Below are 15711 nucleotides of genomic sequence, written 5' to 3' on the forward strand. Positions count from 1 at the left end.
GGGATATGTGAAAGAAAGAATAGAAAAAAATGAAAAGTGACACTGTTTTGTAATTAAACCATCCACATTACAAAGGATGGGGATTTTTCAAATCCATTAAAAAGGTATTGAAGTCCCCCGCAAGTCACATTAAGCCATTAGGCCAGTAGACCCACTCAGAGAAGCAAGCACATTTAAATGACAATACGAGAGAGTGGTTCAGTATCAAAAAGAAGGAAACAATACAGTGTGGAGGGTTGCGGTGTGTGTTTGTGTGTGTGTGTGTGTGTGTGTGTGTGCGGGATGAATGGGTTGATGCAAATCCTAGTTAAAATATCATTTTTAAAGAAAGCCGTGGTTTGAAAAATGGTTTAAGGGTTCGTTTTCATACGGAAATATATGGTTTCTTGGTAACAAACCATTTAATAATGAAGGCTGCTACCAAGGGATGGATTTCACCATAACCTCCCTCTCTCTATGTCAAGATACACCGTGTTTAGTACCCTGAAAACACTGCCTGAATATATGGGGGTAAAATGACTGTCTCTTGCCATACAGCCATAGAGTATATATTCACATTGGTTGCTCGGCTTAAGCCCTCGAGCGGACCGGATATGACATTTTTGAATTGTTCTGCCGTCTATGAGATAGTTAGTATCTATGTTCCCATCTATTTGATAATCAGATTTTAATCCAATTTTTGTGATAGCAAAAAAAAGATAAAATTGAAAATGCTAACTAGGCAGGTTTCTATTACTGGTTTGTAGTGAATATAAGATACACAAAGCGTAGTATCGTCAGAAGTTGGCGGTATAGCTATCCCTGGCTGTAATTAACAGTATAATAAGTAGAGGCTGCAAACAGGAGGCAGAACAAAGGGATTGTGAACATTTAATTTTGTTATTCCTGGTAGATTTTGAACTTCTGTTACATGATTTTTTTCATGGATGAGAACAAGGAATATCTTTGTCTCCTCATTGGTCCACAGGCATCTGTTGATGCTACCAGCCATGTTTCCGCGCTGTATGGGAGTATTTGGCAGGATCCTGACAGTCATGTGAGTTAAATGTTTGCTACCTCAGACTTAACAGACTTTCGAACCTTTTTGGTGAAATAAGGACGATTTTTCAAACTTTGCCATTTTCATCCACCTTTTCTAATGCGACACTTAAAGCACAACTAGTGGGTAGAATTACCTGAATATAAACTCTTACTGGTTTTACATTAAAAAAGCACTGCAAACATTTCAATCTGAAGAGTCGCCTATTGCTATGACATTGAAGTTGCGCAACTAAATTATCCAGAATGTAATCAGAATTCAACTCTGTGACCAGATATCTAGTCCATTAGCCAGAGGAGTAAGTACCAGACATGGCAACATCAACAAACAACAAATTCTTGATTGAAAGGACAGTCCGCTAATCAGCATAAATCAGCTATTTTGTCGCTGACTTTCACTTGTGGGCAACATCAAACAAGATCCCCAAGACTCTCTCAGTGAAGAGACTGCCTGACTGGGTCCCAGTACCCCAGAGAGCCTTCTAATTAGACACAAGGACAACAACGACAACAAGAAAGGATAGCTACTGTACACATTGTGGTAACCCGGTACTCGTTGGTGCGGGTTCCAGGTATGAACGAGTCGGGTAGTCGGGGTTCAAGCCGTACTCGGCATTTATTATCAGCAAACCGGGGTATACAGGGTCCATATACAAAATAGACTTAGGGTCTCCGTGAGCCTCTACTGCGTCGTCGTCTCATGGGCTTCCTAGCTCTCCATGGTTCCCGGTCCCGTCTGTCTGTCCTCGTGGCCTTTTTAAGATGGCTCCTGCTCCATCCAACAGGTGTCCCCCAATCACACTGATTGGGGAAAGAGAAGTGGTGCTCTCTGTCGCCAGTCGGTGGGTGGCGGCGGTATATGCCGTCTACCACCTCACCTCGGACCCGCCCGGGCCGAGGTTTAAGGGGCGGGATGCCACACTCCTCCACCGCTTGCTTAGGCCTCTGGTCGCCGGGGAACCCGCCCAGGCAGTTGTCCCGTCGTGAAAGGGCCTCCCGGAGCGTCACGAAGGCCTGGTCGGCTGCCTCGGACCAGGCAATCCGATCCGGCAGGGCCTTCCGGGTCAGGTCATTCAACGGGCTGGCCAGCGTGACAAAACCCGGGATAAACCGCTGGTAAAAGCCGACTAATCCCAGAAACGACTTAACCTGCTTCTTGGTGAGAGGTTGGGGCCAGTCCCGGATGGCGGCCACCTTGCTCTCCTGCGGCCGGACAGTTCCCCGTCCCACCTGGTACCCCAGGTACGCCGTCTCCTCCTTCCCGAGGCGACACTTGGCCGGGTTGGCCGTGAGGCCCGCCTTCCTCACCTCCCCCAGCACCGCCCTCAGTTGGCGGAGGTGGACATCCCAGCTGGGGCTGAAGATGATGATGTCGTCGATGTATGCCGCGTCGTAGGCCTGGTGGGGCCTCAGGAGCTGGTCCATCATGCGCTGGAAAGTTGCCGGTGCACCATGGACTCCAAAGGGGAGGACGGTGTACTGGTACAACCCGCCTGGAGTTGAGAACGCGGTCTTCTCCCGGGCAACCCGGGTCAGCGTTACCTGCCAATACCCCTTGGTCAGGTCCAAGGTCATGAGTTAGCGGGCCGGTCCCAGACGTTCGATGAGCTCGTCAACTCGGGGCATCGGGTAGGCGTCGAACTCGGACGCCTCGTTCAGCCTCCTAAAGTCATTGCAAAAACTAAATGTCCCGTCCGGCTTCGGCACGAGGACCACCGGGCTGGACCAGGCACCGGCGACTCCTTGATGACCCGGAGCTGTAGCATCCGGCATACCTCGGCCTGGATGGCCTCCCTCCGGGCCTCCAGGATTCTGTAGGGGTGTACTCTCACCTTCACTCCCGGCGCCGTCCGGATATCTTGGTGCGCGATCGTGGTCCTCCCGGGCTCCTCCGAGAATACATCCTGGTGCTGCATGATGATGGCGGCGAGATCCTGCTTCTGGGCCGGGCTGAGGTCCTCTCCTACCTGAACCTCTGAGATCTCGCGACGGGTCGACAACGCCAGGGGAGCCGGGTTCGGGGGTTCTCCTCCTCCTCTCCACTGTTTCAAAATGTTCACATGGTACAACTGGGTCGGCTTCTACCACCTCGTAGGGCCCCAGCCACTTAGCGAGGAATTTACACTCTGCCGTGGGCACCAGGACCAGGTCGCCGGGTTGAAAGGTCCGCAGCTGGGCTCCCCGGTTGTAAACCCTCGCCTGGGCCTGCTGGGCTTTCCGGAGGTGTTCCCGGACGATAGGCCAAACCCGGGCCATACGGTCCCCGTCGGTCTCGGCGGGTCGCGGGCTGGTCCCGGTGCTTGCGCTTAGCTGCTGGGCCACCTGCCAGTTCTCAAGCTGCTTCACGAGGTCATCCACTGTGTCGGGATGTTGGTGGGCCAGTACTCTCCGGGCGCCCAACGGTAGCTGCCGGATTGTGTTGTCGATCAGGACCCGGTCGATAGGGCTGGGCCCCTCTCCTGTCGCCAGCCACCTTTTCACCAGGCGCGCGTGCTGGGAGATCTGCGTCCGTACCGTCAAATCGCCAGTCGTGGAAGCGCTGGGCGCGGGCCGCGAGGTTGTGGCCGTAGTAGGCCAGGATCGCCTGCTTGAGGGCGGGTTACTGTCGGGCCGTCTCTGCTGGTAGGTCTTGGCTCGCCTGTTGTGCGGGTCCGGTGAGGAACGGTGCCACGATGTGGGCCCACTGATCCTCCGGCCAGTTTTCCCTCTGGGCGGTCCGCTCAAACACCTCAAGGTACGCCTCCACGTCGTCGTCCGGGCCGAGCTTGGTGAGCCGGCTGGTCAGGGCGGCGTTTGGAGCTTCGCGGATGGCGTGCTGAGTGAGCCGTAGTACGGCCTCGCGGAGCAGGGCAATGCTCTCCGTGGTCTCCCGCTGCAGGGAAGCGGCTTGCACCTGCGCCTGCTGTTGTCGCAGGGCGGCGGCGGCCGTGGTTCCGTCCGGTGTCTGCATGCTGGTTTGGTGGGTCGTCTACGGTTGGGTTGTAGTCGGTTCTTTGCTATGCCTGCATTCTCCACCATATGTGGTAACCCGGTACTCGTTGGTGCGCCTTCCAGGTATGAACGAGTCGGGTAGTCGGGGTTCAAGCGGTACTCGGCATTTATTATCAGCAAACCGGGGTATACAGGGTCCATGTACAAAATACACTTAGGGTCTCCGTGAGCCTCTACTGCGTCGTCATCTCATGGGCTTCCTAGCTCTCCAATGTTCCCAGTCCCGTCTGTCTGTCCTCGTGGCCTTTTTAAGATGGCTCCTGCTCCATCCAACAGGTGTCCCCCAATCACACTGATTGGGGAGAGGGAAGTGGTGCTCTCTGTCGCCAGTCAGTGGGTGGCGGCGGTATATGCGTCTACCACCTCACCTCGGACCCGCCCGGGCCGAGGTTTAAGGGGCGGGATGCCACAACATATCCATGTGGATAGAAAGCCCATATATAGACAGTTAGACAGACAGACAGACAGACAGACAGACAGACAGACAGACAGACAGACAGACAGACAGACAGACAGACAGACAGACAGACAGACAGACAGACAGACAGAAAGATAGACACATACAGTGCATCTACAGCAACAGAGAATTTAGAAGACATGTAAAAAAGATGAAAGGCAAAATCCATCAAGGATCGCCCCCTCTTAGACATCAAGCCACTTCTCCTTGACGAAGCTCTTACAGAAGACTTTAAAAGCTATGATTGGGCCCATCAAAGACCAAAATACCTCACCCCCCTCCACTGAAAAAACAGCTTTGAGCCATCAAAGACAGACTAACTCTGTCCCCTCTGACTTTGAAGTTAAAAAGAGAATTGTACCTAGACTTGGCAAAAACAAACACCCTTGGGTATTGGCACACATGGGCACACATGGGACCACATGGATACACACACACACACACACACACACACACACACACACACACACACACACACACACACGCAAAACACACACACACAGCCTCCGACAAACAAACACACACACACATACACAAAAAACAACAATCCTAGAAGGTTTTTCGAGATCTGACGGTAAGAGTAAAATCAAATAGTCTTTTAAAAAACTGTTTCTTTAAAGAAATGCCCTGACCTGACGGAAAGAGAGCAGGGGGCTCAGACACCTGCTAGGTTAAAAAACAACGTCCACTGTTTTTCTTTAAAGGCAAACTAAGATAAAAAAGAAAAGAAAAACATCAAATAAAAATGGACTTAGAAAACAAGAGTAATGCCGGTGGCTTGTTGTGGCAGTGTGTGTGTCTTGTGTGAGGGGGAGTCTGTGTGCATAATGTGAGCATTTGCATTCATGGGTAATGGGTATATACACTGTGTGTCAGTCTGTGATTTTGTATGTGGATTTGCATGTGCATGTGCGTGTGTGTGTGTGTGTGTGTGTGTGTGTGTGTGTGTGTGTGTGTGTGTGTGTGTGTGTGTGTGTGTGTGTGTGTGTTTGTGTGTGTGTGTGTGTGTGTGCTTGTTTGTGTGTATATACATGTGTGTGTGCGTGCCTATGTGCTGGCGGGATAGTTGGCCTGGTGTGAGAGGTGACCAGCCAGCGGTGACATGGAGTAGTGGGTTTGGCATGAGACAGACAGACAGCCAATCAGTGGGCCTGCAACTCACACATACTGACAAGTACAAAAACCCACTGTGAGACTACTGCCTGTAGAGGCATGGTCACCGCGGCAGCACTATGACATGAATAGAAGCTGAGTGTGTGTGTTTGTGTGTAGGTGTGTGTGTGTGTGTGTGTGTGTGTGTGTGTGTGTGTGTGTGTGTGTGTGTGTGTGTGTGTGTGTGTGTGTGTGTGTGTGTGTGTGTGTATTAAAACTGTGCATGTCCAGTAAAGCTTTGTCGAAACAAGCGTTAAAGGAACTTTTTGGAGTAAATAGTTGTGAGCAACTGATTAACATATCATAAGGCAGCTGTTTTGGCAGCAAATAAAACTGGGGTATTCTGACCTGATTGCCAACCAATGATTACCAAACCTCATTAGCCTTTTCCCAAACTGTGTGTGTGTGTGTGTGTGTGTGTGTGTGTGTGTGTGTGTGTGTGTGTGTGTGTGTGTGTGTGTGTGTGTGTGTGTGTGTGTGTGTGTGTGTGTGTGTGTGTGTGTGTGTGTGTGTGTGTGTGTCTTTGTGTGAACGTGCATGCGTGTGTTTCTGGATGTGTGAATAGGGGTAAAACGCATTGTGGTATGTGTGTGTGTATGTGCGACCCCTCTAGCTCAAATGGTGCCCAGGGCCAGTAGTGTTCCTACTCGACAGATAACCAGGGTCAAGGACAATCACCCCTCTCTCTCCCTCACTGTCTATGTCTCTCTTTCTCTCTCACTCTGTTTCTGTCATGTGAATCTATGAGCTTCATCAATGCTTAATTTGGAGTCGCAATGTTTATAATCATGAATCTACAGCTTATATAATTGTGTTTGGTTTTGCGGTCAATATAGATTCATTGCAACGTCATAGCTCAGGACCAAATTGGATCCAAGTCTCTTCTTCTGGTATGACTTTATTATCGGGCTGCTAACCGTGTTCCCTGGTCTGGCATGACTAGCGCACGATTATTGCTCTAATCAGATAATGACAGTGTTTCTCTATTAGGCTGCCCTTAAAGGATGTAAATGGTAGCACACTTACAGCACTCTGACATCGTACCATCCATGCAATACAACATAGACAGGTTTAAAAACATCCTGTTTTAGATATTGATCGGATTATCAATCCTGTGATACATTACATTAGGCTACCTTCATAAACATGCCAACCAATGCTTTGATGATTCTGTCTGCTACTTTCTTTCATGTGGAATTTGTTTCAAGCTAATGTATTTGATTCCCATAGTGTAGAATTTATTTTAGTGAACCAGGGTGCCCTGAATGCCTACAGCTATACACTACAGTGGATCCCCAGAACCTCAAAGCCTCACAATTAATTGTTTGCTGTTTTTATTTCTGCTGTCTGAATATATTTTCCATACGTGTCTAGGAAAACCCTGCAGGCTGATTTGGCTGGCCGGCCATAATGCAACATGAATAAAACAATGAAATAAAGAAACAATTTATCCACAAGAAAACATGCACATACTCGCGCACACACACACACACACACACACACACACACACACACACACACACACACACACACACACACACACACACACACACACACACACACACACACACACACACACAAAACATTGTTACAAAAGCCATGTTCATCACATATAATACTGTTGGAAACCAGAAAGCTGAAATAATAATAATAATAATAATAATAATAATAATAATAATAATAATAATATGAAAAACAGCCTCTCCAGACATTACATTACCACCTGTGACTCACACTTTGACTTGAATCTCTCTCTCTCTCTCTCTCTCTCTCTCTCTCTCTCTCTCTCTCTCTCTCTCTCTCTCTCTCTCTCTCTCTCTCTCTCTCTCTCTCTCTCTCTCTCTCTCTCTCTCTCTCTCTCTCTCTCTCTCTCTCTCTCTCTCTACCTCATCATCATCATCATCATCATCATCATCATCATCATCATCATGTCCTGCTCATGGATGTATGTACAAGGAAAAGACATGTAGACACACTGCAATGGAAAAATCCATATGCTGTTAACATAAATAACCAACAACAAGGACCGGGCTACTATGTACAGTATGTGATAGACATACAGGAAGAGTCAATACTTTTACTGTCCATGCTGTTCATGTAATCATTATTGTGTTTTGATTCATGCATTAGTGTGCACATCCTCTCGGAATACTATTGGATTTTTACTTCAAAATGTGTGTGTGTGTGCGTGTTTGTGTGTGTGTGAGTCACAAATCAATAAAAAACGCAGTTTGTTTCCTCCTAACCCTAATCCCCACTGTATGACGTACAGTCACACAGTATATGTGAAAGTCACCCATGATGTTTGGTTTTTTCACAGTACGAGTTTGTTTTTGCATGCGCCTGTCACACCATGTTTGTCTGACTCCCTGCACAGATATAGGTGTTACATCCCAGAACAAACATAACCACAAAATAAATCCAGAGGGTTCCTGTTGTGACATTCAGCCCCCCTGCCCATTGGTTGGCTGTATCCCAGGATGAGCCAATCAATACAGTCAATCAATGATAAAAACATAAAATCAAAAAAGTCTCCTAGTCTCTGCAGAAGCCCAGTGTGTGTTCGCTGTATCCCCATTCCTCACATCCAATGGGCTTCTGCAGAGACTAGGAAGCAGCTCGGACATGGATGATTGCAGCGATGATCAAAATGACAATGATCACAGCAACATAACGATCGCCACCATAGCATCATTCCAAACCACTTGGCCAACACCATACCTGTAAAGAATGTGAGCCAAGATTAACACAGGGATAGAAACAACAGCAGGGGCTAATGGATGGATAATGGATGACAGCTAGTGAATAGCCACTATCAGCAGTAATTGTACAACAACAGTGGTCAAAAAGCTAATGCAGCTCACAATGCGAGTCCTTTACTACTCGGCTGACATTGTTACTACAACAGCATCAATAATTGAAGCCTCCGAGGGGGATTTGGGATTGGAAAAGCGGGATACATTCCTTGAATTAGCACTGCATTTCCCATGAGTTCTATTTCCTTTTGTCACAAAACTCTATATGGATGTCTGGTGATAGATAATTTGGTTTAGCTACGGCTCGGGACACAACCCAGAGCCTGCTAACCCCCCTCTGATGGCCCGTTACAAAGATGTGAACCAACCAGGATCACAAACTAATTGGAAATCCGTGTTGTCATTCAAACAAATCCTATAGATTTGAAATGTAGAGGAAATAATGAATATGAAAACATGCTCGGGGCTAAGGGAAAATTAAACATGAACAGAGACCTCAGTCGCTTATCTCTATTATTGTCAGAATTTCTGTGCTGTCAAATATCAAATTTATCCGTCACAAGATCTTTAAAACAACAGACTATGTCAGTAAAATAAATGAATTCAAATTGTCCATGTCATTCAGTTGAGTAAATGACCGCCTTAAAGGACAACGCCGGTGTAAATTGGATCTGGGATATGTTTAGTATGATAACGAGTTGGAATGTTCGTTTGGGAGCAAAAAAGCACGCATGGACGAATTCTTAAGTTGGCTGTTTTTAGCCGATTCTAAACGCTAAACGCTATAAACTTGGAACAATGGGGGCATGTGTTATGGTAAAAATGTAATCGTTATTTTAAACCACTTAAAAGGCTAGAAGTAGCCCGACTCTTCTTTGGTTTTATAATAAGGGTCTTAACATATAAAACGAGCCATTGATAACTTTGTTAGTGTACAGATTGTTTATTAAAAAGGACACTTTATACACACAATACCATCAGTAGTTCACCCGTCGACGCCATCTTGTTTTTAAGACTCGATAAGTAGATTGGCGAACACAGAGCTTGCGTGTTGTTCGCCAACAAGCTCTGTGTTCGCCAATCGAACAAACAAGATGGCGTCGACGGGTGAACTACTGATGGTATTGTGAGTATAAAATGTCCTTTTTAATAAACAATCTGTACACTTACAAAGTTATCAATGCCTCGTTTTATATGTTAAGACCCTTGTTATACTACCATAGAAGAGTCGGGCTACTTCTAGCCTTTGAAGTGGTTTAAAATAATGATTTAGTTTTTACCATAACACATGCCCCCATCGTTCCAAGTTTATACAGTTTTTGTAGAATCGGCTAAAAACAGCCAACTTAAGAATGCGTCTATACGCACTGTTTTGCTCCCGAACGAATTCCAACTCGTTATCATATTAAACATATCCCAGATCCATTTTACACCAGATTTGTCCTTTAAGTATGGTTGGCTTTGAGAACGATTGAAAAAAATATTATCACTAACTTGAATAAATGTGTTTTGAAAAAGATCAATCCCAAAAACTATTTTTGGATGTTGGAAAGGCATCGCTGTTGAACAAGCTGGCAGTGTTCATGTTAGAGTAAGAATACGTTTCACAGCCCAGAGGGAAGCCCTCACTCATGCGTATGCATGGAATCAAAACCAACTATAAATATGAATGGGACAATTTCAGCACTGTGATCCTTCCATGCCAGACAATCTTATCTGGATTCTGTACTATGTCAGCTGTCCGTCTTTCACATCGATTATCTGACAGCTTGAACCTGCTGTCATTAAAGAGACTTAAGAAGAAAAAGACAAAACTATACAAAGAAAGCCGAAACTCAAAGTGAAAGAAAATAGGTCTACATGGAGAATACCATAGACTGACTCGTGGTTAGTACCTAAGCTAGTCACACATGTTTGGACTAAGAATAGCCGAGGCAAACAGTACAATTCATCCATTGAGTCTTTATTTTTGCTGCACAAATAATGTAATATATTATGCACACAAGCCAATGAATCGAATTATTAAGCACATATTAGAGCAGATGATAAGGTAACTGTATTTGTCAAAACCAATAACAATTATTTAGAAATCATGCAAGGTCAACTACACACATACGCCATAAAAGCAAGTCTATGTGTTTTTCCCTTCCTCTTTCTGTCTCTTCTTAGCTCTCTTTATTCTTATTACAAAATCGCATGAATCCCCCATGCAGCCAGGGTGATGCTGTGTCCCCATTAACTCAGATCAACATGTCCAAAAAACTGACCTAACACTGTTGACTCCTACATGAATGTGCACAACACTCACTCCAACACTCACACGCGCACACACACACACACACACACACACACACACACACACACACACACACACACACACACACACACACACACACACACACACACACACACACACACACACACACACACACACACACACACACCTGTCTGTGGCAGTTTTCTATAGATAAAAAGGCTGACATGAGCTGCTGGAGACAAACCTGAGCACCATGTGAGCTGTCAGGCCTGCTTCCCAGTGAGATCTGCAGTCATCCACACACACACACACAACCACAAACAAACACACACACACACACCTGCAACGAACAAACACACATACAAACACACATATACGCCCGAACACAAATACACACACACACACACACACACACACACACACACACACACACACACACACACACACACACACACACACACACACACACACACACACACACACACACATGAATACACACACACAACCCTGGACAAACATACAAGCATTCACTCCAACACAAACATAGGCGCTTGTATTGCAACAATAGATTTTCCCCCACACAGGCATTGAATCACCTCCTGTCACCTCTTGTCAAACTGACGTCTGTCAGCTTCTTCTTCTTAAGGCAGACTGCAGCACTGCGCTCACTGGCACTGTCAGGAAGTCACCCACTTTTTCTAGATTGTTTCTGGAGAACCTTATAACTAGAACTAAAACTATAGCCTAAACTGTCAATTACGACCTTCGAAATCAACAAATACAAAAAAAACCTAAGTCTTGACTCTAAAGAACCGCAGCTCGTCCTAAAAATAATCCATTCCCTTACAAGGCCTTCGAGGCGGCCACTGCTACTCATGGTTCTTCTATTTCAGTGTGGACCCCCAGTAAAAACATACATCACACACACTCACGAGCACATGCTGACACAGAGCCGTAGATAGAGATCCCACGAGAGCGCGTGCCACGTCTGTATAGATCTTCCCCGAAACCATGGAAACGACACTCAGGTACGATTTATATGGACATCTTGAACACCTGAGCTCAAAGCCATGGCCCTTAGTAAGTCCTGAGCGAGGATTTAAATCCTTACTAAATTCAACAGTAAATTAATGATTTATCCCAGGGCCCTCTGACAGCCTGGATGTTTGAACATATTTAAATGTGTGTCTTGATGGGTGTACCTGGTTGTTAGCTCAATTGTGCATGAAAATAATGTGTGTGCTTTCGGGAGGTGTGAATGTGTGTGTGTGTGTGTGTGTGTGTGTGTGTGTGTGTGTGTGTGTGTGTGTGTGTGTGTGTGTGTGTGTGTGTGTGTGTGTGTGTGTGTGTGCGTGTGTGTGAAAAGCAGATAACATCGAGCCAAATTATTTTCCATAGAAGTCCTTTTGTGTGCGTTTGCCGTTTACGACAGACACATATCCAAATATATACAGGTACACACATCCTGAATTTGCCCCCCTACACACACACACACACACACACACACACACACACACACACACACACACACACACACACACACACTAAAATGTTAAATTTACTCGGCTATATTTCTCGCAATACTCTCTGAATATTTGAGCATTGGTTAGCCTATTAGGGTTGATAAAATAGTGCAACCTCAGCATCCTTACAGACAGACACACAGACAATCATGAGAGGGTCGGGTTACAACTCGGCTGCTGTGTGTGTGCGTGTGTGCGTGTGTGCGTGTGTGCGTGCGTGCGTGCGTGCGTGCGTGCGTGCGTGCGTGCGTGCGTGCGTGCGTGCGTGCGTGCGTGTGTGTGTGCGTGCGTGCCTGCGTGCGTGCGTGTGCGTGTGTGCCTTCTTGGTGTGCAGCTAGATGTGCTGATCAATCTAAACACACACCAACAGCCTTGATACGATTGTAACAGGAAAAAGAAGCATTACATGCCGACCCCAGCGGGAGCCACACATCAACAGGCATTAAAGCTAGAAGACAACGGGACAGCTAGTGATAAGCACAGCTATCTGTTACACATGAGAGGTTCAAGCTGGGATGGAGAAACAGAAGTACATGAAAAGTATATGAAGATGAAGGCCCTGATGATTAATAGCATCTTGAAACAAGCCATAAGAGCGACCTCCGTCCGCCAGATTGTCTCGGCCTACAGTAGGCTACCATCAGTGACCAACTGATACCCAGTTAAAGTGCTGAGCTAACAAGATGGCTTTTTGATCGTATTATCCATACACTGGGATGCTGTGGGAGACAGTGAGTGACTGTCAACTCACATTACTGCTTCTAACGTGGAACACATTACAGTACAATACAGTTTTAAAGGAAAGCCTCTGTGATCCTTTCCTACACTTTGTAATTCTTGACACTTCCATGGCCAGTAAAGTTTGATTTCAAAGTTTTGTTTCAAAACTGATAGCATAATGGACTATAACTATGTTAATTATGTATTTATATTGGTCTAGAAGCAGGGGCCAGAACAGGTGAGGCTCATTACGTTAATTAGGGATTTAGACATGCCAGTGGGGCCAGTGGCCATCAATAACGTAACCTCTGTTCGCCATTACACATCTGTGGATAAAAAAAATACCTGGTGTCACGACAAACCAAAACAGTGTCATAGGTGTCATGACAATGACATGCCACTCCACAACTGCCTTGAATGAGGATAATATTGCTTTCTCAAAAGTTTTGAAAAGAAAACCCGATACGCCTACTCATAGGATATATATTTGTCCTCATAAATAATGACACGGTGATTTTTCCTCCCAATGTACGCTACCTGCCTCTGCACCCGCAGCGGTCCACTCCAGCACACTAGTGGACTGCCTCGTGCCTCAAAAGCCACGCCGTTTTTCTCGCCGTATGGAGACGTTACGCGACGAGCTACATCCCACACGAGCGCGTTCAGACCATCCACACGGGCATACACACACACACACACACACACACACACACACACACACACACACACACACACACACACACACACACACACACACACACACACACACACACACACGGCACTTACATCTCAGAGGATGGCGGCTGGCTACGACAGAGGAGAGCGTGTCCGCACGCTTGTCCCATCGCGCATCCTGGCTCGCCTCCTCCGGAATCAACCTGGATAGTTTTGGTCAGGGGAAACCTGGCACGTGAGGTGTGCGCGTGCGTGCGTTGGATCGTCTTCACAAACAAGAAGTATGTCTCGTAGCGGACGTCAGTGCCTCGGGTGTGTCAGTCAGTCAGTCCGTCAGTCCGTCTGGGATGGGGACGAGAGGTTAAGATGGGTGGGTATGTTTTCCTGTCGGCTTTGCCTCATCTCTACTATCTAGTCGACTCTCCTGCTCTCCCTCCTCTCTCTCTCTCTCTCTCGCTCTCGCTCTCTCTCTCTCTCTCCCCTCGAACTCCGACAGAGCGCGCGGATTGGTTAGGATCCGGTAACTGATAGTAGAGCGGTGAGCGAGCGAGGAGGACCGCTTAATGGCAACGCTGCGCCCCGCGGCAGGGGAGACCTAATGCGCGCGTGCTTTCTCGAGTTAACTTGGTCCCATTCGTATTTCCACGCACCCTACCTAATCCCTTCTTCCTTTAGTGAGCGCGACGATGCTATCAGGAAATACGAGGAGCAGGGTTTATCATAAACTAGCCGGCTTTATGCAATCCACTGTTGTGTTTATATCACGGGACACAAGTCTAAAGGTCCAAAATAGACCTTATATGGTCTTTCCATTAGGCTGCTAACAAAACCTTACCCAAAGAAGGGCTAAAGAGAAAACGACCATACATATGTTTAAAACCTCGCAGAACTAACCTGCATGTTTTACGTTTGGTTCTGTATCGTAGAGTTTCAGCAGCTAGGTGTTGCATTAAACACATTGATTTATACCGCAGGCTTCCCCTGCCAGCCAGGCTTCTTATCTGCAACCACCCTGAGAGTCCGAGGACCTTGGACCAGTTCCCGGACTACTTATCTTCCACCTCATTACCCAACCTTCTGGACAGCTGAAGGAAGTGCACAGATAGGTTGTAGCCTACCGCGGAATCAGGGCCCATGACCGGCCCCCCCAGGTCCCTCTACACACATCGATGAACGGAACATGTTCCATTTCCTACCCACAAGTTTTGAGGCTTATTGTCTGTGCTGTTTGTACGTCTTTGACTGTGAGTCTGTCCCTGCCGGCTACTGGCCGTCCGGTTTTCATTCTGAGATGAGAAAAAAAAAGCATGGGTTGTTGCCCCCCATGCTGGCAGTGGCCGGTCACATAGGTGACCAGAGGGGGCCTGCCATGCGTCATCGACTCTGTGTTGGGTTTCGGAAGTCTGCAGGAATAGAAGCTGAATGTTTTGGTCCTCTTTCGAAGAGGCAGCGGGTCACACTGAAGGACGATGGCACGTCCATGGACAGATATGCAGGATTTTCCTTGGGCTGTCATATAGTACTGCTTATAATTGACAGTTCTGCCCGTAATATGTGTTGTGATGGTGCCATGCACCGCTATGCACACACAGTTCACAGTGCCTTGGTGAGCTTGGTGGCATGTGATTCCACGATGGGTGGAATGAGTTCATGCTGATGAACTCAGCATTACCTCATGCTGATGTTAGTGCAAGGCAACTTTGCTCCATATCTAATTGTTCAAATTATGTGGAACTATGATATTTATTTTTATGTTTTCATTGGTGCAAACATATTGCTCGTGTTGTAAAGAGAACTGAATCTGTGAGAGATTTGCATTAGTCTGCTTTCTGTTTCTTTACAGTGTTATTTAAACTTGATGGTATTTTTCAGTCTATCCAATGAAAATGGTCTACAGCAGTAGAGGGCCCGTTTCATACGATGCAAACACCGCAATATTCCATAGCCAGCTCAACGTTTTTGCACCCTACATTTTTAACAGTGCGGTCATCAAGAGGTCCTGGGAGATCCAGATCAAGGTCAGCTCCCAGCAAGCAGAGTCCTTCTGATGGTTTTCTCATGCCTTCTGCCAACCATCACTTTCTGCTACAACAGGAACACCACAAGCTTCCCCTGAACCTCACAAGCTAGATGCCTGCCCTG

The 15711-nt window shown here is 46.7% G+C and overlaps 1 protein-coding gene across 1 annotated transcript in view; it reads right to left on the bottom strand.

Moving 5' to 3' along the window:
• Positions 1 to 14219, bottom strand: part of LOC130406326 (cGMP-dependent 3',5'-cyclic phosphodiesterase) — a 144013-nt gene extending 129794 nt beyond the window's left edge. The window contains exon 1 of the mRNA XM_056611839.1: positions 13681 to 14219. Coding sequence (XP_056467814.1) covers positions 13681 to 13739 — 59 coding nt within the window. The 5' untranslated portion in view covers positions 13740 to 14219. The remainder of the gene's footprint in view (positions 1 to 13680) is intronic.
• Between the last annotated feature and the right edge of the window lie 1492 nt (positions 14220 to 15711).

The sequence above is a fragment of the Gadus chalcogrammus genome, chromosome 16, assembly GCF_026213295.1.
Source record: "Gadus chalcogrammus isolate NIFS_2021 chromosome 16, NIFS_Gcha_1.0, whole genome shotgun sequence".
Classification (NCBI taxonomy): domain Eukaryota; kingdom Metazoa; phylum Chordata; class Actinopteri; order Gadiformes; family Gadidae; genus Gadus; species Gadus chalcogrammus.